At 32.7% G+C, this 24,945-nt stretch overlaps 1 protein-coding gene and 4 long non-coding RNA genes across 11 annotated transcripts; 2 read left to right on the forward strand and 3 right to left on the reverse strand.

The window, feature by feature from the left end:
- Positions 1–209: 209 nt before the first annotated feature.
- On the reverse strand, positions 210–1,309 carry LOC112420235 (uncharacterized). The gene is made up of 2 exons (XM_024778976.1): positions 1,163–1,309; positions 210–776 (listed from the first exon to the last, which is right to left on the reverse strand). The coding sequence occupies exons 1-2, from the start codon at positions 1,307–1,309 to the stop codon at positions 210–212; spliced, it is 714 nt and encodes a 237-aa protein (XP_024634744.1).
- Positions 1,310–10,940: 9,631 nt separating this feature from the next.
- On the reverse strand, positions 10,941–16,885 carry LOC120579421 (uncharacterized). Its single transcript, XR_005645219.1, has 2 exons — positions 16,772–16,885; positions 10,941–11,340 (listed from the first exon to the last, which is right to left on the reverse strand). It is a non-coding gene; the product is annotated as an uncharacterized lncRNA (long non-coding RNA).
- LOC25489608 (uncharacterized) lies at positions 11,334–18,059 on the forward strand. 3 transcript variants are annotated; one of them, XR_003010618.2, is made up of 7 exons: positions 11,334–11,930; positions 12,960–13,208; positions 14,049–14,134; positions 15,680–15,757; positions 16,085–16,151; positions 16,848–16,959; positions 17,260–18,059. It is a non-coding gene; the product is annotated as an uncharacterized lncRNA (long non-coding RNA). The 3 variants fall into 3 exon arrangements; XR_003010617.2 differs by having other exon boundaries at positions 17,676–18,059; XR_005645218.1 differs by having other exon boundaries at positions 16,848–18,059.
- Positions 18,060–20,535: 2,476 nt separating this feature from the next.
- Positions 20,536–24,685, reverse strand: LOC11427556 (uncharacterized). 5 transcript variants are annotated; one of them, XR_005645221.1, is made up of 5 exons: positions 24,314–24,685; positions 23,901–23,955; positions 22,812–22,889; positions 22,418–22,484; positions 20,536–21,745 (listed from the first exon to the last, which is right to left on the reverse strand). It is a non-coding gene; the product is annotated as an uncharacterized lncRNA (long non-coding RNA). The 5 variants fall into 5 exon arrangements; XR_005645223.1 differs by lacking the exon at positions 24,314–24,685 and having other exon boundaries at positions 20,536–20,919; positions 21,636–21,745; positions 23,901–24,020; XR_005645222.1 differs by lacking the exon at positions 24,314–24,685 and having other exon boundaries at positions 20,536–21,335; positions 21,636–21,745; positions 23,901–24,020.
- Positions 21,688–23,798, forward strand: LOC120579422 (uncharacterized). Its single transcript, XR_005645225.1, has 2 exons — positions 21,688–21,821; positions 23,399–23,798. It is a non-coding gene; the product is annotated as an uncharacterized lncRNA (long non-coding RNA).
- Positions 24,686–24,945: the final 260 nt, after the last annotated feature.

Below are 24,945 nucleotides of genomic sequence, written 5' to 3' on the forward strand. Positions count from 1 at the left end.
ATCGTGTCACGTTTTGCCCAAAACGTGTCACGATTTTGCACTACATGGAGTTTTGAACAAAATTTCTCCCTCTGCTTGTTTCAGCTAATTTTTTTTTTTGTGTTTTTTTTTTGAAAGCAATAAAAATTTAAAATGCTACCTGAAATAAATTGGTGGGTTGCCTCCCACAAAGCGCTTCTTTACCGTCATTAGCTTGACTGTCAAGGACCTTAGAGGTCCTTCATAATAAGTCCTACCCTTGCCTTTGGTAGGTCACCACCTAGATATGGCTTAACTCCATGCCCATTTACTTTGAAACTACGGTCACCTTCAGGTGTCGTCAACTCAACAGCTCTATGAGGTGACACACTTTTGACCAAGAATGGTCCATACCACTTTGACTTGAGTTTTCCAGGAAACAACTTCAACCTGGAATTATACAACAAAACTAGTTGCCCATAGTTAATATCCCTAGATACTAAGTTTTTGTCACGATACATTTTGGTCCTGGCTTTATAGATGAGCGCATTTTCATATGCTCTAAGCCTCGTCTCTTCAAGTTCATTAAGTTTCAAAAGTCTTTTCTTACCAGCGGCTACTTGATCAAAGTTTAAGGCCTTGATGACCCAATATGCTTTATGTTCTAGCTCAACTGGAAGATGACAGGCCTTACCATAGACTAACTGATAGGGTGATAGCCCTATATGAGTCTTAAAGGCTGAAATATAGGCCCACAATGCGTCGTCCAATTTTTTAGACCAATCCTTCCTATTTGACGCAACTGTCTTTTCTAGTATCTGTTTCAACTGACGGTTTGAAACCTCTACTTGACCACTAGTTTATGGGTGATAGGGAGTTGCAACTTTATGTCTTATGTTATACTTTTTGAGCAAATTTTCAAGAAAATTATTGCAAAAGTATTTCCCCCCATCACTGATCAAGACTCTAGGTGTTCCAAACCTAGTGAAAATGTTCTTATGTAGGAAGTTGACCACAGTCTTGGCATCATTAACAACACATGGTATCGCTTCAACCCATTTTGTAACATAATCAACACAAACAAGTATATGGAGAAAAGAGTAAGAGGAAGGGAATGGTCCCATAAAATCAATGCCACAACAATCAAATGGTTATGTTTCAATGATTCCTGTTCGGGGCATCTCATTCATCTTAGAAATGTTACCTGTCCTTTGGCATTTATCACACCTTTGAACAAAGTCTTGGCAATCCTTGAAAAGGGTGGGCCACCAGAAGCCACTTTGCAAAACTTTTGCAGCGGTTCTATCTCCACTATGGTGCCCCCATAAGCTGAGCTATGGCAATGCCACATTATATTGTTAGCCTAACAGCATCGTTTAGAATGTCACTCCTGCTTCGTAGGAAAGGGGAAAACGAATGGTTTATGCGAAAAAGAAATAATTGTTGTGATTCTTTCAATGAAATAGTTTTTCAAATTGACTGATTAAGTGATTATACAAATTGATGGTGGTTTGATAGCATCAAGTTTATGTCCATAAAGTATAACTAGAGTTTAGAAAAAACTCATACGTGTAGTGAAGGAAAAAAAAGTAACATGTAATTTTTTTATTTAAGTGAGGGTGGGTATTATAATCTCTTTGAGGCCCATAATTTTTTGTGTCCCGGTTCGGTAGAGCTTCTTGCACTCCCCAAGGTTCAGCCATGTCCTCAAGAGGTAGTACAGTGTCATTGGTTCTCATAAGGCTTGTTTTATCAATGCTCTTGCTTTTGCAAGACTTCCTTCAACCTTCTCCAAATTTCTATCTCCTTGCATTGATCTTCTTATGGGCAATTTGTTAACTAAAATCAATTCTCCTTCATCCACCTACATCTACATGTACAAAAACAACAAAACAAAATATTAATCAAACATTAATTAATCTCTAGCTAGGTTGTGTACAAAAATCAAAATCACATGTATGTGGGAAAAAAGAAGAAGAAAATTATTGGACAACGTATTCATTCATGTTATATACACCTTGTATGATGAAATAATGTACAAATGAATCAATACCAAATATAACAATGAAAGAAAATGTAACTAGACTCGAGTGTATTTTGTTGAAGTGCCACGTGGCTAGCATAAAATATAGATATAAATAATTGTACATTAAAACTAGTTAAGACATTTCTAAAAATAAACGAAAATCAAAATGTGACATTTACTTGACCCCGTAAATCATGGGTCCATCCCGTCTGACGCAATAAAGTTTGGATAGAATTCATATTAAAAAAGTACCAAAATAAGGTGAATTCTAGGGTGAGGACTCACTTAAGTTCCTCATCTAAAATAAGGGTGGACCATCATTAAAAGCCATTAGATAAAGGAATTCATCAGATTGTATCATGTGTTAGCCACACTAGATTGGATCCAACAAATTCTTTCTTCTCTCACTTATCGCCCCTTCCCTCCATTCTGTCACTGGTTCTCTGCTTCCCCCACCCTGGCCATTATAAACGAAACTCAGATTTAACATCAATCCAACTTTCCAAATCTCCTCTTTCCATTGCTTGTTTTCCCTTATTTGTAACCAGCATCTTCTTAAACTTCTATTTTTATTAAAATGGATTTGAATTCCAATTTTATGGCCATGACCTTATCGGTTCACTATTCAGATCTTAAAAACCACTCTTGGCCAACACTTTCATGCTCCTTTCATTATTGCATCTTTTATTGGATCATGTTACTTCTAAATTTTTGAGAAGTTCAAGCTCCTTGCAATATTGTCTTTCAATCAGATGAATGTGATTTCCCTATTCTGTAATTTTTAATTTTCAAGTTTCACATAGGAAGAATAAGTGGCGGAGCTAGGATTATTACAAAGTCTGGGCGAAAAAAAATTGCAACACATTTATAGGGGTTTACATAGGAAATTGCAAACAAATAATCAAAAAATTTAAAGAAATTGCCCAATTTATAGGGGATTATATAAGAAATTTATAGGGATTTACATAAGAAATTGCATAAAATTTAGGCCGGAGCCCGGGCGACTGCCCGAGCTCGCCAGGCCTTAGAACCGCCCCTGGGAAGAATCATGGCCGAAATTAAACCCTAAAACATGATGAATAATTAACAAAATTTTGGTTGGAATTTTAAGAATTGAAACAAATTTAAAATGAAAAAATGTTGGAATGAAAATGGGGATTTTGACAATAATTGTCGTTGTGTAGCAACATGAGATGGATTGAGTGTGGCAATGTCTAATGATATGCTATAGACCAATTTAATCTAATGGTAAAAAAGAGTGGTACGCCGGTGAGGGATTCAATTGAACCCTCACCCTAGAGTCCACCCCAAAACAAACCATGATTTTATTAATGTAGAAGTCCTAGTTCAAGTGGTAAAATGTCGAAATTGTTAGGCCAGATGTCATGACTGAGGTTCGAACCCCGATACTTTCACTTGCGTGTGTGAGTTTATAATGACTTTGTCATTTCGTCTATCTGAAGAAAAAAAAAACCATGATTTTACTATCATTTAGATATAGAAGTGTTGTCAAAAAATATTATTTAAAAGCAATGAACAATTGTGCATTTCGTGTGTGTTTACAATTGTGCACTTTGTGTGTGTTTTTTTACAAAAATAAATGATATCCATTCATTCAAATTGATATAGTACATCGATACACTGAAAATTCAGTAAAAACAAAAAGGTTGAATCTGTAAACAAACTCACAACATCTATATTAATAACATAAAACGGCAAAGTACTGAAGCCTACACAAATGACTATATTCAAGTCTCTGCAACGTTGAGGACTCCAGAGTCATTGATTTAATCTGTACTGAATCGAAGTTGATCTGACAATCTGAACCGGACAAATACTTGAATGAAACAAGAAAGACAAACAACATCCCACAAGACGACGATCAAAACAACGTCGCACTAAGACGACGAAATCACGAAAGAAAAACAAAATAAATGTGAAAATCACTTATTTCAATAAAAGGGAAATAGAAAACGAGTTAGAAGGTTGACTTTGGGTCAAAAACTGACCCTCAATTAACCCTCTTTGGTGGATGAATGAAGGAGAAAAAAACTAAAGTTTTGGACGGCTCACAAGAGAGGAGGGGAAGAGAGAGGTTTTGGTTTCTTGCATTTCGTGTGTGTTGTATGCTTCGTAACATTAATATAACAACGTCGAAAAAATTGGATCTCTCTAACAAGTGATTGGAAGTTTGATATCTAATTCTTGTTTATCGAGTAAATTCGGTTGACAAGTGAGAAGTTATCTTGTATTTTTTATAGGATCTTTTATAGGAATTAAGCATTGTTCAATAGCTAGCAGTAAATAAAATTAACTAATAATACAGTGATTCAATGTAAAATAAAATGTTATATTTGGATATTTTCAATATAGAAATAGAAAACTCATTTGAAGTTTGTCTAGTGGTTGACTTGGAATACTGGAGTATGCTCTTCTCAATGTCTCCGTTTCGGTTCCTCTGATGTCAATTTCAGTGGACAAGTTCATATTGACTTTAAACGCATCCCTTCGGATCATTATTGACTTCATACTTTTTTTATTTTTGAAGGAATTATTGACTTCGTATTGTCAAGTGCCAACATCGAATATTAATTTGGTTCATGAGAACAAAACTATTTTCTCATAATAAATAGAAATACTAGTATTTGTTCAACATTTTGAATTACTTGTAGCACTCCCTCCGTTTCAAAATGAGTGTCGCTTTAGTTAAAGAAATTTGTTTTCAAAATGAATGTCGTTTTACATTTTCAATACAACTTTACTTTATTTCTTCCAACTTTACCCTCAATAAATATTCCAACTTTTCTCTCTCACACAATTTTCGATGCAACTTTAAGTTTGTCTTGTTCCTATAAAGCAAGGTAATTTTAGTAAAATTGCTATAACATTTGACTATTTTATTTCATTCCTTAATATATGTGTAATTGGTTAAAGCGACACTCATTTTAAAACAGATAGAGTAGTATTCGTTTATCATTGAGCCTCGGGAACATAAGTTTGCTTAGTAACTTTAATAAAGTTAATGGATTTTTATTTTCCGTTGAAAAATGGCAAATGAAAATGCATGAACGAATAACGATGGATGGACGAGAATTGATACATTTGTCAATTACTAGTGTCCTCGCCCGTGCAACGCACGGCTCGGAAACCTTTGAATATGGCCTTAGTTTGATTACAAAGACGAAATTAATTTTTAATTAAAGTTGAAAACGACAGTAAAAAACTAATTCTACATCGCGGTAGAAATTATGTCATAATTAGGTTATTTATTGTTGTCGTCAATTCAAGATAAATATCATTTGTGTGAAGATAAAAACCACAACAACACACAAACACATTAAACTGGCCAAAGTTTGTAAAAGATTTGTTCAAATGTTCAACAAGTCTTCCAAGCTAAAAAAAACAAAGGACGTATTACACAAAATTTTATTTATATTGCATAATACGTGTAGTTCAAAAGCAAGCATAAAAACGATAGACAAACATCCACCAAAACACCTAATATTTTAATTTTCTTCAAACTCTTAAACATAAAAAGGAAACTTAAGACTGCAGCAAATTTGTCTCCCTTATGCAAAACGTTATCAGATGCAAATTGAATTCAACCATCTTAGATGCATTTCTTCTTTTCGTCATCTTTTGATGCAACAACAGTAAACCTATACATTTCCATATTGTCAAGATCCATCAAAATAATTGACGCATTTTTCTGTTTCTCAAACTGAATCAAAACCTCTTCCGAAAAAAAAACTACAACCCAAAAAAATAATCGTTAATACACAATTGTAAAAAATATTCAAAAAATGTTTGAAAAAGGAACTATTTTCAAATGAGATAGCTGACCAAAGCATTTTGTGAATGAATAACAGGGTCAATAATACTAAAGTTTCATGATATCTTAGTGCACACATCATGCACACCGGAAATCTCAAATTCTTAAGAAACAGAACCAACAAATTCATGACATATGCTTCACGGAGAATTATCATTAACTTCCATTGTGTTTGCACCACTACTACCAACCGAATGACCCAAACCCTAAACAATGTATAACATTATGAATACGAAAAATAATATGGATTAGCAATGTATAAGATATTACAAAGCAATAGACCTGAGATTGAGACATATGAGATATGGTATAGTGATACCACACAATAATTGAATATTTAAATAAATACTCCAATAGTTGTGCAATATATGTCACAATTCCTAAAAATATTATCAATTTTAATTTCGAAATAATTTATTTCCTCCGATCAATATTATCAACGTCAAGTTCTTTAAAAAAAGTCACTTTCAAGTTATTGTTCTTCACTTTATATTTATATAAATGCAAATGGGTCAATAGTTTTTTTTTAACAAGTCAAAGTGGAAGAACACCAAAGTTGAACAAACCAGAAAAACATTATCCTTAACACAAGGCGTATGGAGAAGAACACCAAAGTTTAGATAATACTAATAGTCGGATAAAGAGACCGGCAAAAAACACAAGAAAAAATTAACCAATTTCAAGACAAACAAAAGGAGAAAGCCATCAACTATGATAACAAAAAGCAAAGTTAACATGTTTTGTTTTCAACTACCAAAATGAAAGCAACTTTATTTTATCTATAAGCTGATAAAATAGTGTTATCTTATTGCTAAAAATCTTGATATTCCTTTCATTCCAAAACATCCAAGCACAAGAGAGCCAAATTAAGTGCATTATGGAACACCGAGCTTCTTAGACACCTAATGAATAATCAAACTGAAAGAAATGATCTACAATACCGAAAGGATCCACCGAAGAAAACCAAAGCCAGTTATGCACCAAATTCCAAAGAGAACTAAAGATATTACAACTCAAAAACAAATGATTTGTTGATTCAATGTTACCAGAATAAAATAAAATTATTGTAATTCTACTTTATAACAAGAGTTTAAAAATAACTACCATGTATATCATTAGGCACTACTAAAAAAACAAAAATTAGTGAGGGAAATTTTGTGAGGGAAAACATGAAATCCCTCTCTAATTTCGTCACTAAATTTTGCGACCAAAGAATCTGTGAGAGATTTTATTTTTTCCATCACTAATTTTCCTCCCTAATTTTTCTTTTTCTAGTAGTGAGGCCCGTCCCTCGGCAAGAGCAAGGAGCTCTATGAAGTTAGGCCTCCAATTTATGGGAGCCTCAAATATTTGTAGGGATAAATGTATAACTGTTGAGGTGTAGGATAAAAAAACAACACTTTTACTTGCGACAAAATCTATCACTGAATGTCATTTTTTTGGAGGTAAGTGTCTATTTGTTTATACGTAAAATTTTAATTTTAATGGGTATCCATGAGTGTGGATAATATGATACCCTTGTTCTATTGGATAAATATGATACTCGTGCCGGCCCCGTTCGCGTGTGGTTATCTACTATACGGGTAACCCGTGGGTATTAAGGTATCCACGAGTATTCACGAATACCCATGAATTTTTGAATTTATTTATTTTTTGGTACAAAGAAGAACTTTGTTTTAATTGTCAAAAACTTCAACTTTTAAACATCCATACAAAATCCATTGAAATTTCTTAAATCATACCTAATCCATACAAAATTCATGATTCTTACATAATTCATACAAATTTTTGTAGTAAAAGAAAAACATAAAAACATTCAATTAAACATCTAAATTTCATATGCATTCCTCATACCTGATAATAATCTTAGGCTGTGTTTGGTAACGATGAGAAGTTAGCTTATAGCTTATTGAATTAACTTATAAGCTTGTTGAATCAAAACATGACGTGTTTGAGAACAAGTTTTTTCATGAGTTCATAGTATTTCAAGTAACTTTTGAGCTTATAGTTTTTTATATTCTCTTTCAATTTTAACCTTATTAATTTAATTTTACTATTTTTTAATAAAAAAAGCTACCCATATCATATGTAACTACCTAATATATATATATATATATTTATTTAAAAAAAATTTGTCCACTTTTTATATATTGGTGCAACCAGCCACTTACGTGACTGCCCATATTTTTTTAATACATTTTTTTTTCAAGAAGTATTTTTTTATGCATGACTGCCCGTTTTTTTTTTTTTTTTTTTATGATAAGAATACGTCACTCAAGTTGTGGTTTTTTTACATTTTCTTTGTTCACTTTTTTTTGACCTTGCTCTTAATTCATATAATTTAATATATAATTTTAAATAAAATCTACAATAAATAACGAAGCCATTTTAGTTAAATAAAAAAAACTAATTAAATTCATAGAATAAATTTATCATTTTGGAGATGAAAGTAATTTAAAATAAATTGAAATATTTAAAAAGATATAAATAAGTAAAAAGTGCATATATTTATATAAAAAAAAAGGGTCTTGTTAACCGGTGCCCCCGGGGCACTGGTTAAAGAAACTAAAAAGGAAAATTTTAAAGTGAAAATAACACTTTTTATGCTTTTGAGGAGTTGACATCACAAGTTACAATACAATACTTACTACATTTGTTTCGTTAACCAGTGCCGCGGGGGCATTGGTTAACATTTCCCTAAAAAAATAAACAAACATGTCATTTTATATTCATCAGTCATTTCAACACCTAATTTTATCAAACACATTATTTTTAATGAGTGAGTTTTTTCAGCTATAAACTATCAGCTACCAATCATTAGCTATAAGTTAATTTTTCAGCCATCAGTCATCAGCTATAAGCTAGCTTATGACTTATTTTTACCAAATAGAGCGTTAATAGTAATAATATATCTTGGACATATTCTTAACCTTCAAGATTGTGGCTTCCCTGAGTAGGAAATGGTCAAGTTGTCTTGCTTTTTCTCAAGTCCAATCATCTCTCCACTTCTTCATTTTCTCGTTCCGTTGGAAAAATAAGTGACATGAGAAAGAAAGGCCTTTACTTGGAGGTGTTATTGGTGCGAGAAAATTTGTAATATCATATATGGGAAGGCTATTCAATTCTTGAGGGACTTTGATGATTACATGAGGTAAAAGGGACAAAGAGATAAAGACATATTTGTTTGGACGAAAAGCCAATTGAGGTAAGGGCACCTCTCTATTTTTTATATATTTTTCCATAAAAAATGAAGTGATGTTTATGTTTATAATTGCTTTGTATCTGCTTACGTGTTTAAAAATATGCAGTTGTCAAGATGAGTAAATGTTTACATATGCAAATTCATATTCTTATAGAAGTCTCACTAAATTTATGATTGTCTAAAAAGTTATCACACAAATGGTTGTTCAAATAATACAAATAATTTCATAATTAATTTAAGTAAAAAATCTTATTAATAATTTAACCATTTTGTGAAAGGATTTTTTTATAAAAAAGGCAAAATTACATTTTTAGTCCTTTAACTTAATTTCAGGTAACAATTTGGTCCTTTATCTTCTTTTTCATTTCAATTTGGTCCTTTTTGTCCATTTTCATATACATTTTCAAGCTTCAAATCTAATATTCTTTTGCAAACATAGACGGGGACAAGAAGAAAATAAAATCATAAATTTTAAGCTTAAAGATTCATATGAAAATGGACAAAAAATACAAAATTGAAATGAAAAAAAATAAAGGATCAAACTGTTACCTGAAATTAAGTTAAAAGACTAAAAATTAAATTTTGAAAAGAAAAAAAAAAACTATTTTGTTGTGAAGCTAATGTCTTTTAAACTACTCCCTCCGTCCCATAATATAAGCAAAAAAAACACATTTTCTTTGTCCCAAAATATAAGCAAAAAAGACAAACTTTTGTCTTTTTCAAGATTCTTTTTGTTTATTCTCATAAAATTAAATGCAAATTACATTAAATTCTCTCTCTCTTTCATTTTTTCTATAACCAATAGCCAATGAAAATTGGTTTTACATCTTCCTATGAAACTTTTTCCAAAGAAAATACAAAAAACTATACTCTAAATTTTTATGTTTTAGTTTTCTTAATAAGTGTGAATTTTTTTTTTTGCTTATAATTTGTTGTTTAAAAAAAATTATTTATCTAAATATTTAAGGAAAAATAAAATAACACCCCCTATAATTTTTCTCCAATTATTGCTCTCGGTCTCCGATATACTATTTCTTTTCTTTGTTTCCTTTATCATATCCTTTCATGTTTTTTATTCTCTCTCATCAATTATAACAGAAACGCAGCTCTCTCTTCTACCTCCTTCAAACCCTAGCTGCCATACATCTTTATTGCATCCCTCCGCCACACACAACTTCATTTGACCACGATGTTAGCACCATCTCCCTGCTCTCTGTCCGATCTACATTTTTATCCGATTCGTTTTTCGAAACCAATAAGTTGCTGTCGAGAATCTTCTTGGGATGATCCATTTCCGGCAAGTACTGGATCTACGATTCTCATAAAAAAAAACCGTATAATAGATTTGATTATTTCGACATCTGAGCAAGTCATCGGCAATCATCGCGCTAGAAGTCGTTTATGTGGGTATGATTTTACTTCATATTATTCTTGTTCTATTTCGATTTAACCTCCAGTGTAAATATAATTATTTTTCCAGCTTAGTTATTTTGGGCCTTCATGCACGGTCAAAAGTGTTAAACCCTAATCGTAGTTTGATTTTGTGTGTGCTTCTGTTTTATTTTGGTTTTTTGTTATGAAATTAGTTTTTTTTAGCTTTCTAGTTAAGATTTTTTTTTATGATTTGAGTTAGTATTTATTTCCTTGCGAATTTTTTCCTTATTTCTTTTTATTTTATTCTGTATATTATATTTTTTTTTAAGGTGTTTTGAAAATATATGAACTATATTTTGATTTTTTATGTTTACATGTCGCACGGAAGTAGGTGGTTTAAATTGTGCCAAAAGCTTCTTGGGAATGTAAGTAATGGCTAAATAATGGTAAAAATGAAATGTGACTTCTCATTTTTTTTATGTCCTTTACTATGTAATCCCCTCCCTTTGGTTAAAAAGAAAGTGGTTACAAAAAAAAAACTGATCTTGTATAGAAAAAAGGTTTTGATATTACAGGAGTACTACTTTTTTTAACATAAAAATGTGAAGCTGTCATAATTGTAAATATGAACACAAGTGGTATAGATACATAATGAATTTGTATGATCGCTGGTTTAAAGCCTTGGTTTTTGTTTTAACATCATAGTAATGAGGCATCTCATGGCTGAAGCTACTTTCTTAATCTACACATAGCTGCAGGTTGTTTTCGTGATGGAAAATAAATGGATCAAGAAACAAATTTTTCCCACAAAGTTAGTTGCGATATACCCAATGCGAACACCGATTGTATTTGTTGGCTTTGTGTGACTCTTGTTGTATTCGTGTAGACACTTTTCCACCTTTGAAATAACTACTTATTGCCACTCTTTTTTTATTCAACACAAATAACCTGCAAATAACCAGTTTTCAAAAAAAGGGCTATTCTAATTCACTACAAGAAATTTGTAGATTTGCGACACTTGATTTGCAACAGTTCAATGGGAACAGTCGCAATCTAACATTTGCGACACTTCTTGCAACCTTTTTTTACAACCGCCGCATCATTTTTTTACTTATGACATTGCTTTTACATTATCATGTAGCTTTCTCTCTCTCTCTCTCTCTTGTCTGCACACGCGCAATTTCCCTTCCCTCTCATTATCAATAAACCCCCAAATCTCCAAAATAACAAAAAAGAGAGAAAACTCCAAAATTTAACTCATTTACCAAACCCCCAAATCGCCAATCTCACAAACCCTCTCACTTTTGTTTCCAGAAAATCTCCACACCCTCGATTCAACCCATGAAAATCCAAGCGCGAGTCCAGCACTTCACGACTGAATGTGAGATTGAGATTCAACCTACAATTCAGATCCAAATGAGTCTAGCCCTTCAAACATTTCACCGTACAAACAATTCAAGGTCAAAGGTATCTTTTCTTGAAATCTCAGCGCGCAAGGTCCTAGGGTTTGCAAGAACTCGGCTACGGCGGGATTTCCGGTAAGATTTCGATATTGTTTTCGATTTTATTCATTGATACAGTGAATTTCAGAATTCGAATCTGATACCCATTCTATGATTTTGAATCTTCATTTTCAATTTTATGAATTTCTGAATCTGAATTTGAATCTCATATGGTTAATTTTCAATCTCAAATGATAATTTTTTCCTTTTTATCAATTCTGATTTTGTTGGGTATGTTTTTCTTAGGTTATCCGTAATTGTGTTTTTGGACTGTTGGCTAAAAAGTGTTAAATTTAGATCAGTGGTAGTCTGAACATCCTTTTCCTGTCAAATTAGCCTTTGTTCCTTTTGCTTAAACATTTATGATAAGTATTTATGCTATTAGCAATTAGTTAAGTTGTTTATCAAAAAAGAGCTTGAATGTCTTCTCATAATATCAATGGTGCTGATTTAATTTCAGTGTAATTTTCAACACACTATTTGGCCTTTGCACAAGCTTTTGGGTGGCTGTGATTTGTTTTTGGAGGTTTAAATGGTTTGCTTGGACTAATGAATGTATCACTCAAAACACTCTATACTAAATGTTTGGCTTAGTATTCTTGAATATCTTAATTTATTTTTATAGTTTGTTTATCATAACCTTCTTCATTAATAGGCTTATTCTTCTAAAATCTGTAGAGAAGAATACTTGTGTATATGCCTTAAACTTTTGCTCGTTGTTTTGTTCTTCGTAAACACTCTCATTTGATTATATTATTCAATTCAATTTACTCTAACATGTTACTCTCCTTTGTGTTTTGGTTTCTAGTAACTCAAAAATTCATTCTTTTTTTGATTAGTTGAATCATTATATAAGGCCTTTTTCATACTTGAAATATGATCATTGCCTTTGGATTAGAAAGTTACAATCAATGTATACTATGATCAGATGCATTGTCTTTCATGGTCAATTCTTTGTCTGTGCTTCAATTTTTATTTTTTATTTTTTTGCTTTGTGTCACTGAATGCATACAAACTATTTTATGAGAAAAATGAAACTTGTTTCTTTTGTAATTGGCTTTTTAGGTAAATGTGTTATCTCATATTGCTGAAGTGAAATTCTACTATGATGGCCTTGCTTCCATTAAGAAATTGATACAAAAGCACCTTGAGCAAGATAAGAGGGTGCTACATGGTGATAATCAGGATGGAGAGACCACTGTTAACATGCTTGATAATTCATGTTCTTCCATAAATGCTTCAGACGAGAAGAATTAGTTATAAAGAAGCATTTCAGAAGAGTTCAGGCATGTCCACTGCTCTCCTTTAAAGCAGGTAAAATTTGTTTAGATAATTTTCTATTATCCGCTGAAATGCCCCTTTTTAACTTGAGCCATTAATTTTTTTGTTTGGATCTGCATTGACAAGAATTGATTGAGTGAATTGATTTTGACTAATGGTATGTGTTAGCTTCACAAACCTTTGTCTATCATTTATTTGAATCATAGGACTTCGGTCAGTTGTAGAAATACCTCTCATCCGAAGAAAATATCACCTGCATAATATAGGTTAGGCGGATGTCTTAACTTTGAAATTAATAATAGAAACACTCAAACAAGTTATGAGTTATGAGTAGTAAGAGGTTGTAGAATCAGTTATGAGTTTTGGGCTCAAACAATGGAAAATGCGGTAAAAAATTGGAGCTCAAGACTTCAATCTATTATTTTGATATTTTGAAGGTTATTTTTTGAATTGCTGCAAATTGATTCACTTTACATATGAATTCAATCTATACTGCACATATTTAGTATATTTACTTTGGCAAGGATATATCTATTAGGCCTTGGCTTGTTCTTCTAAGTTGCAGCAATGAACACGGCACAATGAAAGTTCCTGAATATAGAAATGACCCAAGATGGCTTCATTGAAGGCAACATAGGGACACATAATTCACTTCATTTCCCCAAATTATTATCAAATTTTCTGATTTTTCTATCCCATTCTTATTTTAAACGTACATTTTCAATCTCTTTTAGAACTAATGGTCTTTTGTTACAGTGCTATGTTTTGGCTTGTTGTCTAACTCGACATTGCAAATTTTCTTAACAATGGCCTTGATTCAATACACCCCTTCTACGCATTCACACATGACATTTTCCGTTGGTATGTGCATAGGTTGCAAAACGACTTAAAGCTATACGTTTCAACCATACAATATGAAACATGTTCCTGTTGTTGAGATAGAACCAATGAAAACTCAGGTAAGCATTTAAATCTGTCTGTAACATGTTCCTTTTTATTTGTGGTTCACGTTCCTTTTTTTGGGTCGGATTAAATTCCTCGGCCACACCTAGCACTTGTTTAAGATTTGAATAAACATGTATGTTAATTTTTTATTCTCAATACAATTGTACTACTATTTGCATATCCTCTTGGATAGTTTTTATGTTCTGGAAGTGTTTAAAATAGTGTAAGCATTTTTATGCACTGTATGTGTAACATTACATAGCTAATCCATAGATTGGAGAAAGAGTATGGTTGCGATTAACAAGTATTTTTATGCAATTGTGCATATTCTTTGACAAATATATCATAAAGTAATTATAGTTTCATTGCACGATAAGTTAAAATCCATGACTTTGGTGACTTTATTGCTTATTTTTGTTAATTGGTGTCTTATATGATGTTTGATTTGTTTTTAGGTGGAAAGACTTAACCACCAAACAGGGTGTGACATTCTTTAGAGTCTATTCATCGCCAGTTTATCAAAACAACTTTCTTGTCGGAGAACATCTACATAATTGATTAAATTATTATGTTAGGAACTTAAGAAACCTAATTGTATCACTTGTTTGTGTTTTTTAGAATCATTTTATATGAATGTAAAATTCATATGTTAGTTTATGAATTAATTCATATTTTTTATTTATGAATTATAATTTAGTTTTGTCATAAAAAGATGATGAGTAAAAAGTTCTATTAAAAATTCATCAAAAAACTGATTTTTTATTTTTTTTAAAAATAAATTCAACAACTGCGACAGTTCCAAACTGCTGCAATGGGTTTATAAAAATATTTTTCATCATTTGCGACAGTTACAAACTGTCGCGACACTCCTTTCAAACAAACAAAAAATGTACTTTGCGACTGTTATGAACTGTCGCAATAGGTATTGTGGCTGTTGAAGCGACTGTTTCGTGAACTGTCGCCAAATGCTGTTGCGACCCCGACATCCCTGACATTTCAAGAACCGTCGCAAATGTGGATCTGCGACCCTTAGAACCGTCGCAATCCATCATTTTAAGGGTCGCAAAATGCATTTTTTCTTGTAGTGATTGATAATATTAAGCAAGAAAGTATAATCTCTTTTACTTGATTGACATTATTCTAATATATCTTTTTTGTAATCTTCATAAAGAAAATCAAAGACACAAAATATACATTCATCAAATGTTAAAAAATCTCCCTTTAAAATAGATTTTCAAATCTTTCACCTTGTTTTAAATGCTCTGTTTAGTTTGGTTGTCCAATGCTCTGTTTTAGGCATTTTAAATAGTTTGTGTATGTGGTCATACTTTGTATATGTTAAAATATAGTAGCTGGAGAAAATGAAGACATACTGATTGTCACCGTATATTGTTTTATCTTAGCTCTCTGCTGGCTGTTTTATTTCATGAATGTGCACCGTCATCAGTGTCACGTATGGAATTCATCATAGGATTAGCTACCCTTTATCAACCTTGATCCATAATTCATCATTGTTTTTTTTATATCTAATATGTTTTTGTTATTTGCCTATTTGCTAGCAATGGATACAATTTTGAGTTTGGAGAGCTAGAAGAAGCAATTGTTATGCAAGGATTGAAATGATGAAACATAAGCATGTGGGTCTTCCTCTTCTATCTATTACCTCTTTATTTTTTCCTTCTAAGATAAGTATAACCAACTCTTGCTAAAAAGATTTAAAAACGAAAAAGGTTCGAGTGAATATGCTCAAAGAATGCATTGGGGTTTTTTCCCTCTCTCGGATTGGATTGTTTTTCTAAATCACTTAATAATTATCTATCAAAAAATTAACATATTTTTTTCACCTATGAATAACTTAAGAAAACTTATTAATCTTTTCAAAGTAGCTGAAATAGATAATATGCACATGTTGTTCATTGTTGTTTTTTATCTCATGTAAAGATGACATTTATTTTCATTTTCAGCTATGGTGTACGGGTTACATCTCCGGAGCTTCGAGCCATTGTCAAACATGTTTCTGTTGCATCCATGGTACCTTTTCCACTCTTGTTTGTATATAGAACCCAAATTGTTCTCTCTTATTTTTTAGGAAATGTTTGTATTCGGTTATGTTTGATTTAAAGATTTAGTTATGCATTTAATGTTAAATTTTACACTTAACAAATTCATATTGCGATGAATTCTGAATAAATTAGTTATAAACTGCCTATTTCTGTTTTGAACTCTATTATCGGGTATGGGTATCCGTGGAAACGGGTATCAGCAAATCTGTGTCTGTATCTATAAAACAATGGGTAGTCAAATACTTATTTAATATACACGTGGATATCCGTTTAGCTACCATCCCCGTGCCCGTTTAGCTACCATCCCCGTGCCCGTGACGAATTTTATTGATCGGTACCCGTGTGCACTGCTTTTTTTTTTTTTTTTTTGCCATCCCTGGTCCAAAGAAAAGTTGCGCGCATATCAAATGTTGAGGGATTAATCTCAGTTGAGCACAAATATACTTAGTTTACACATTTTAACAACATAACAAAGTACATAATACTTTTACTTTTTTTAAACAAAAAAAACAATGAAAAAACACAAAGTAAAACATTTGATGCATAATACTTTTACTTGTAGTTTAAGTTCCAAAGCAAAATACTCACATTTTTAGCACTTGTAAATCCTCTTTAGAAGTGTCTTCTGAATGATACATTGCTGAAAATTGATGAAACAATACAGGAGGTCGTGTTGATGATAATGAAGGATGACATAAAGGAGAGAAGATGGCACCTATTATTTCGGAAAATGGAGCAGATCTATCTGTTTGGAGATCAACTCCTACATAATCAAGGTAATCATACCCACCCAACATATCATATGTTGACCTTTTGTCCAATTCTATTGAATGTTATTGTAAATTATTTTCAAAGAATCAAATAATGCAACAAAGATGCTTCCAAATTCCAATTCCGTAGAGCTCTTTGTTAAACCTAATTTACACCCTGGACATATTGCATAAAAAGTAAAAGATTCAATTTTTCTTTCACACTTTAATCATCTTCCCTTTCAAAATAAATTTTGAACTTTTGAGATATTCTGATAATTGTATTCTTTTGTTCTACCTTCATGTTACTGTTGTGATTTCTTCAAGAGTCCCATGAGTTGATTGTGGAAGAGAAATGCATAAACAACATGAAGGAAAAACAACCATAACTAAGCTAGCAAAGAGTATGAAGGGTTTTAGCATAGCATAGATCATTGAGTCCCTTGCAAAGTTAAATAATTGCACCGATCAACATAGATGATTCCTGCTTGTATTTTACGTCTACGTCTTTTACTTGCACACTATTTGATACCGTTTCATACTTTATAATGATATGTGTTTCTGTTTGTCCTCCTCCTCATTCGTGAAATATTTCCATACCCTATAGTTTATATCAGCCTATTTTTTATTTTTAATTCTTTCGTTTTTTCATTCTAAGTTCTGATCAGTAATATCTACTTTCATATGTGCATCAAATTATAAATTACTTCTGTCAAAAATTCAACATGTCTATCAAAAAATAGCCACGGAACGCAGTGGGGGAATGGTGGTTTTGGGAAATTCAACATGTCTATCATGTGTGGCGATTCTCCACTGATCAGTGTAGGTCTTGCACCCGTTGGGATTAGCTTCAACGACATCCATGGTCTCCCTTATAATGCAGATGCATGAGTATTGTGTGGTATACATTCTCCGGGTGGCTTTTTTGTTGTGCAATAATTGGTCTCCTCGTGCCTTTTATAGTGGCTATCTGGTTGTTATTTTTTAAGGATATTTAGACTTTGAGTTCTATTATTGTTTAGAATTTTGGATGGAACCTTACTGCATTGTGATGATGCCATTGCTATCTTAAGTTAAATAACTCAAGATTATGGTTTACTATGATCATGATTTATAACTTTTCACAATTAACGCCTTCACAACATTTTCTTGAGTATTATATATTACACTCAGCCGCTTTTTTCCACAGGTTCCTTCTATGGTGAAGCTGAATGTATATATTATTACGGTTTAATATTATATATTATGTATGACACTCACCACTTTTTTGTATGACACAGAGAAAAATGCATCTCTCTCAGCCAGAATTTAACATTTGTTTGTGATAGTTTTATACTATACTAGACCTAACACCATTGGTCCTCGACACTTTTTTTAATCACCGACTCTCACCACCTTAAATAAAATTATATACATGCATGTTTATAATATTATGAATACTATGTTTTTATTTTATTTGTATAAGCAAAATAATATTAAGAGAGTACTATATGAGCATACAATCCGAATGATTGTTAAGCCAATTTGCAAGAACAAGAGAAGGAAGGAAAAGAAAACATGGGAACACTCTTTAGAACATGAAAAACTACATGAGGATCGTTTACAATCCTCTTTTTTCAAGTTCATCTTTAGTAGGGAGCTTCAAAAATGATAACCTCTAAACAAATACTTGAATCCTTGAGGTTACTGAGAAATGCGGTGGGCCTAGGGAGTAAATTCAAGAATAATTATTATTATTATCCTCCAAACATCTATATTTTGAGTGTTTTTCTGAAGATGAAGCTGGGCCTAGGGAGTTGGTAGCTGTTCAACCAGGGTCTCCTCATGGTCATTTTCAACTGCTGACAAATCAAGAGGCAGGAGAAGTTAGGGATGTGCAGGCTGTTACCTTTAAGGAATCAGAGCTTTTAGGTTCTTTTAATAAGGAAAATATTTTGAATGACCCTGTCATTTTTAAACAAGTGGAGGGTGGGGAAGGCTGTGCCCCACGCGCCTGTCTTGGAGGTGGAGTGTGGGACAGCTTGCAAGTTGCTGGCAGGGGAGCAGCACGCGTCCCACGCGCCAGTTTTATTATGGGGCCTGTTGCTTTTAAGGCCCATTGCTCTGGGGTGGATCAGCAGTGTTGTTTGGGTGATAGGGGGTGCAGAATCAATCAGAGGACCTCCTTTCTTCAAATATTGGGAGTTTTCATGATGAAGGCCTGGGAGTGGGTTCAAATGTTGAGGAGGGGCTTATAGCGCATGGTTATTCTGTGGTGGTGGTGGTGGGGTGGGGGGTTGCAACTCAACCAACATATTCGATTCCTTTCGGAAGAGTCGGATATTTCGGAATATAGTGACTCCGTTGATGACTTTGTGGGGGATGAGCAGAAAATCTTATCCTAATTGGTTCATACTCTTCCGAAAGGAATCGAATATGTTGGTTGAGTTGCAACCCCCCACCCCACCACCACCACCACAGAATAACCATGCGCTATAAGCCCCTCCTCAACATTTGAACCCACTCCCAGGCCTTCATCATGAAAACTCCCAATATTTGAAGAAAGGAGGTCCTCTGATTGATTCTGCACCCCCTATCACCCAAACAACACTGCTGATCCACCCCATAGCAATGGGCCTTAAAAGCAACAGGCCCCATAATAAAACTGGCGCGTGGGACGCGTGCTGCTCCCCTGCCAGCAACTTGCAAGCTGTCCCACACTCCACCTCCAAGACAGGCGCGTGGGGCACAGCCTTCCCCACACTCCACTTGTTTAAAAATGACAGGGTCATTCAAAATATTTTCCTTATTAAAAGAACCTAAAAGCTCTGATTCCTTAAAGGTAACAGCCTGCACATCCCTAACTTCTCCTGCCTCTTGATTTGTCAGCAGTTGAAAATGACCATGAGGAGACCCTGGTTGACCATGAGGAGACCCTGGTTGAACAGCTACCAACTCCCTAGGCCCAGCTTCATCTTCAGAAAAACACTCAAAATATAGATGTTTGGAGGATAATAATAATAATTATTCTTGAATTTACTACCTAGGCCCACCGCATTTCTCAGTAACCTCAAGGATTCAAGTATTTGTTTAGAGGTTATCATTTTTGAAGCTCCCTACTAAAGATGAACTTGAAAAAAGAGGATTGTAAACGATCCTCATGTAGTTTTTCATGTTCTAAAGAGTGTTCCCATGTTTTCTTTCCCTTCCTTCTCTTGTTCTTGCAAATTGGCTTAACAATCATTCGGATTGTATGCTCATATAGTACTCTCTTAATATTATTTTGCTTATACAAATAAAATAAAAACATAGTATTCATAATATTATAAACATGCATGTATATAATTTTATTTAAGGTGGTGAGAGTCGGTGATTAAAAAAAGTGTTGAGGACCAATGGTGTTAGGTCTAGTATAGTATAAAACTATCACAAACAAATGTTAAATTCTGGCTGAGAGAGATGCATTTTTCTCTGTGTCATACAAAAAAGTGGTGAGTGTCATACATAATATATAATATTAAACCGTAATAATATATACATTCAGCTTCACCATAGAAGGAACCTGTGGAAAAAAGCGGCTGAGTGTAATATATAATACTCAAGAAAATGTTGTGAAGGCGTTAATTGTGAAAAGTTATAAATCATGATCATAGTAAACCATAATCTTGAGTTATTTAACTTAAGATAGCAATGGCATCATCACAATGCAGTAAGGTTCCATCCAAAATTCTAAACAATAATAGAACTCAAAGTCTAAATATCCTTAAAAAATAACAACCAGATAGCCACTATAAAAGGCACGAGGAGACCAATTATTGCACAACAAAAAAGCCACCCGGAGAATGTATACCACACAATACTCATGCATCTGCATTATAAGGGAGACCATGGATGTCGTTGAAGCTAATCCCAACGGGTGCAAGACCTACACTGATCAGTGGAGAATCGCCACACATGATAGACATGTTGAATTTCCCAAAACCACCATTCCCCCACTGCGTTCCGTGGCTATTTTTTGATAGACATGTTGAATTTTTGACAGAAGTAATTTATAATTTGATGCACATATGAAAGTAGATATTACTGATCAGAACTTAGAATGAAAAAACGAAAGAATTAAAAATAAAAAATAGGCTGATATAAACTATAGGGTATGGAAATATTTCACGAATGAGGAGGAGGACAAACAGAAACACATATCATTATAAAGTATGAAACGGTATCAAATAGTGTGCAAGTAAAAGACGTAGACGTAAAATACAAGCAGGAATCATCTATGTTGATCGGTGCAATTATTTAACTTTGCAAGGGACTCAATGATCTATGCTATGCTAAAACCCTTCATACTCTTTGCTAGCTTAGTTATGGTTGTTTTTCCTTCATGTTGTTTATGCATTTCTCTTCCACAATCAACTCATGGGACTCTTGAAGAAATCACAACAGTAACATGAAGGTAGAACAAAAGAATACAATTATCAGAATATCTCAAAAGTTCAAAATTTATTTTGAAAGGGAAGATGATTAAAGTGTGAAAGAAAAATTGAATCTTTTACTTTTTATGCAATATGTCCAGGGTGTAAATTAGGTTTAACAAAGAGCTCTACGGAATTGGAATTTGGAAGCATCTTTGTTGCATTATTTGATTCTTTGAAAATAATTTACAATAACATTCAATAGAATTGGACAAAAGGTCAACATATGATATGTTGGGTGGGTATGATTACCTTGATTATGTAGGAGTTGATCTCCAAACAGATAGATCTGCTCCATTTTCCGAAATAATAGGTGCCATCTTCTCCTTTATGTCATCCTTCATTATCATCAACACGACCTCCTGTATTGTTTCATCAATTTTCAGCAATGTATCATTCAGAAGACACTTCTAAAGAGGATTTACAAGTGCTAAAAATGTGAGTATTTTGCTTTGGAACTTAAACTACAAGTAAAAGTATTATGCATCAAATGTTTTACTTTGTGTTTTTTCATTGTTTTTTTTGTTTAAAAAAAGTAAAAGTATTATGTACTTTGTTATGTTGTTAAAATGTGTAAACTAAGTATATTTGTGCTCAACTGAGATTAATCCCTCAACATTTGATATGCGCGCAACTTTTCTTTGGACCAGGGATGGCAAAAAAAAAAAAAAAAAGCAGTGCACACGGGTACCGATCAATAAAATTCGTCACGGGCACGGGGATGGTAGCTAAACGGATATCCACGTGTATATTAAATAAGTATTTGACTACCCATTGTTTTATAGATACAGACACAGATTTGCTGATACCCGTTTCCGCGGATACCCATACCCGATAATAGAGTTCAAAACAGAAATAGGCAGTTTATAACTAATTTATTCAGAATTCATCGCAATATGAATTTGTTAAGTGTAAAATTTAACATTAAATGCATAACTAAATCTTTAAATCAAACATAACCGAATACAAACATTTCCTAAAAAATAAGAGAGAACAATTTGGGTTCTATATACAAACAAGAGTGGAAAAGGTACCATGGATGCAACAGAAACATGTTTGACAATGGCTCGAAGCTCCGGAGATGTAACCCGTACACCATAGCTGAAAATGAAAATAAATGTCATCTTTACATGAGATAAAAAACAACAATGAACAACATGTGCATATTATCTATTTCAGCTACTTTGAAAAGATTAATAAGTTTTCTTAAGTTATTCATAGGTGAAAAAAATATGTTAATTTTTTGATAGATAATTATTAAGTGATTTAGAAAAACAATCCAATCCGAGAGAGGGAAAAAACCCCAATGCATTCTTTGAGCATATTCACTCGAACCTTTTTCGTTTTTAAATCTTTTTAGCAAGAGTTGGTTATACTTATCTTAGAAGGAAAAAATAAAGAGGTAATAGATAGAAGAGGAAGACCCACATGCTTATGTTTCATCATTTCAATCCTTGCATAACAATTGCTTCTTCTAGCTCTCCAAACTCAAAATTGTATCCATTGCTAGCAAATAGGCAAATAACAAAAACATATTAGATATAAAAAAAACAATGATGAATTATGGATCAAGGTTGATAAAGGGTAGCTAATCCTATGATGAATTCCATACGTGACACTGATGACGGTGCACATTCATGAAATAAAACAGCCAGCAGAGAGCTAAGATAAAACAATATACGGTGACAATCAGTATGTCTTCATTTTCTCCAGCTACTATATTTTAACATATACAAAGTATGACCACATACACAAACTATTTAAAATGCCTAAAACAGAGCATTGGACAACCAAACTAAACAGAGCATTTAAAACAAGGTGAAAGATTTGAAAATCTATTTTAAAGGGAGATTTTTTAACATTTGATGAATGTATATTTTGTGTCTTTGATTTTCTTTATGAAGATTACAAAAAAGATATATTAGAATAATGTCAATCAAGTAAAAGAGATTATACTTTCTTGCTTAATATTATCAATTAGAATAGCCCTTTTTTTGAAAACTGGTTATTTGCAGGTTATTTGTGTTGAATAAAAAAAGAGTGGCAATAAGTAGTTATTTCAAAGGTGGAAAAGTGTCTACACGAATACAACAAGAGTCACACAAAGCCAACAAATACAATCGGTGTTCGCATTGGGTATATCGCAACTAACTTTGTGGGAAAAATTTGTTTCTTGATCCATTTATTTTCCATCACGAAAACAACCTGCAGCTATGTGTAGATTAAGAAAGTAGCTTCAGCCATGAGATGCCTCATTACTATGATGTTAAAACAAAAACCAAGGCTTTAAACCAGCGATCATACAAATTCATTATGTATCTATACCACTTGTGTTCATATTTACAATTATGACAGCTTCACATTTTTATGTTAAAAAAAGTAGTACTCCTGTAATATCAAAACCTTTTTTCTATACAAGATCAGTTTTTTTTTTGTAACCACTTTCTTTTTAACCAAAGGGAGGGGATTACATAGTAAAGGACATAAAAAAAATGAGAAGTCACATTTCATTTTTACCATTATTTAGCCATTACTTACATTCCCAAGAAGCTTTTGGCACAATTTAAACCACCTACTTCCGTGCGACATGTAAACATAAAAAATCAAAATATAGTTCATATATTTTCAAAACACCTTAAAAAAAAATATAATATACAGAATAAAATAAAAAGAAATAAGGAAAAAATTCGCAAGGAAATAAATACTAACTCAAATCATAAAAAAAAATCTTAACTAGAAAGCTAAAAAAAACTAATTTCATAACAAAAAACCAAAATAAAACAGAAGCACACACAAAATCAAACTACGATTAGGGTTTAACACTTTTGACCGTGCATGAAGGCCCAAAATAACTAAGCTGGAAAAATAATTATATTTACACTGGAGGTTAAATCGAAATAGAACAAGAATAATATGAAGTAAAATCATACCCACATAAACGACTTCTAGCGCGATGATTGCCGATGACTTGCTCAGATGTCGAAATAATCAAATCTATTATACGGTTTTTTTTTATGAGAATCGTAGATCCAGTACTTGCCGGAAATGGATCATCCCAAGAAGATTCTCGACAGCAACTTATTGGTTTCGAAAAACGAATCGGATAAAAATGTAGATCGGACAGAGAGCAGGGAGATGGTGCTAACATCGTGGTCAAATGAAGTTGTGTGTGGCGGAGGGATGCAATAAAGATGTATGGCAGCTAGGGTTTGAAGGAGGTAGAAGAGAGAGCTGCGTTTCTGTTATAATTGATGAGAGAGAATAAAAAACATGAAAGGATATGATAAAGGAAACAAAGAAAAGAAATAGTATATCGGAGACCGAGAGCAATAATTGGAGAAAAATTATAGGGGGTGTTATTTTATTTTTCCTTAAATATTTAGATAAATAATTTTTTTAAACAACAAATTATAAGCAAAAAAAAAAATTCACACTTATTAAGAAAACTAAAACATAAAAATTTAGAGTATAGTTTTTTGTATTTTCTTTGGAAAAAGTTTCATAGGAAGATGTAAAACCAATTTTCATTGGCTATTGGTTATAGAAAAAATGAAAGAGAGAG

The sequence above is a fragment of the Medicago truncatula genome, chromosome 3, assembly GCF_003473485.1.
Source record: "Medicago truncatula cultivar Jemalong A17 chromosome 3, MtrunA17r5.0-ANR, whole genome shotgun sequence".
Classification (NCBI taxonomy): domain Eukaryota; kingdom Viridiplantae; phylum Streptophyta; class Magnoliopsida; order Fabales; family Fabaceae; genus Medicago; species Medicago truncatula.

Bases quoted from the DNA above. Each gene is read 5' to 3' on its own strand.
- LOC112420235 (XM_024778976.1), bottom strand. From the start codon at position 1,309: ATGTGGCATTGCCATAGCTCAGCTTATGGGGGCACCATAGTGGAGATA. The intron at 777-1,162 runs GTAACATTTCTA...CAGTTGAAACAG, and splicing joins TGATAAATGCCAAAGGACAG to ATACTAGAAAAGACAGTTGC.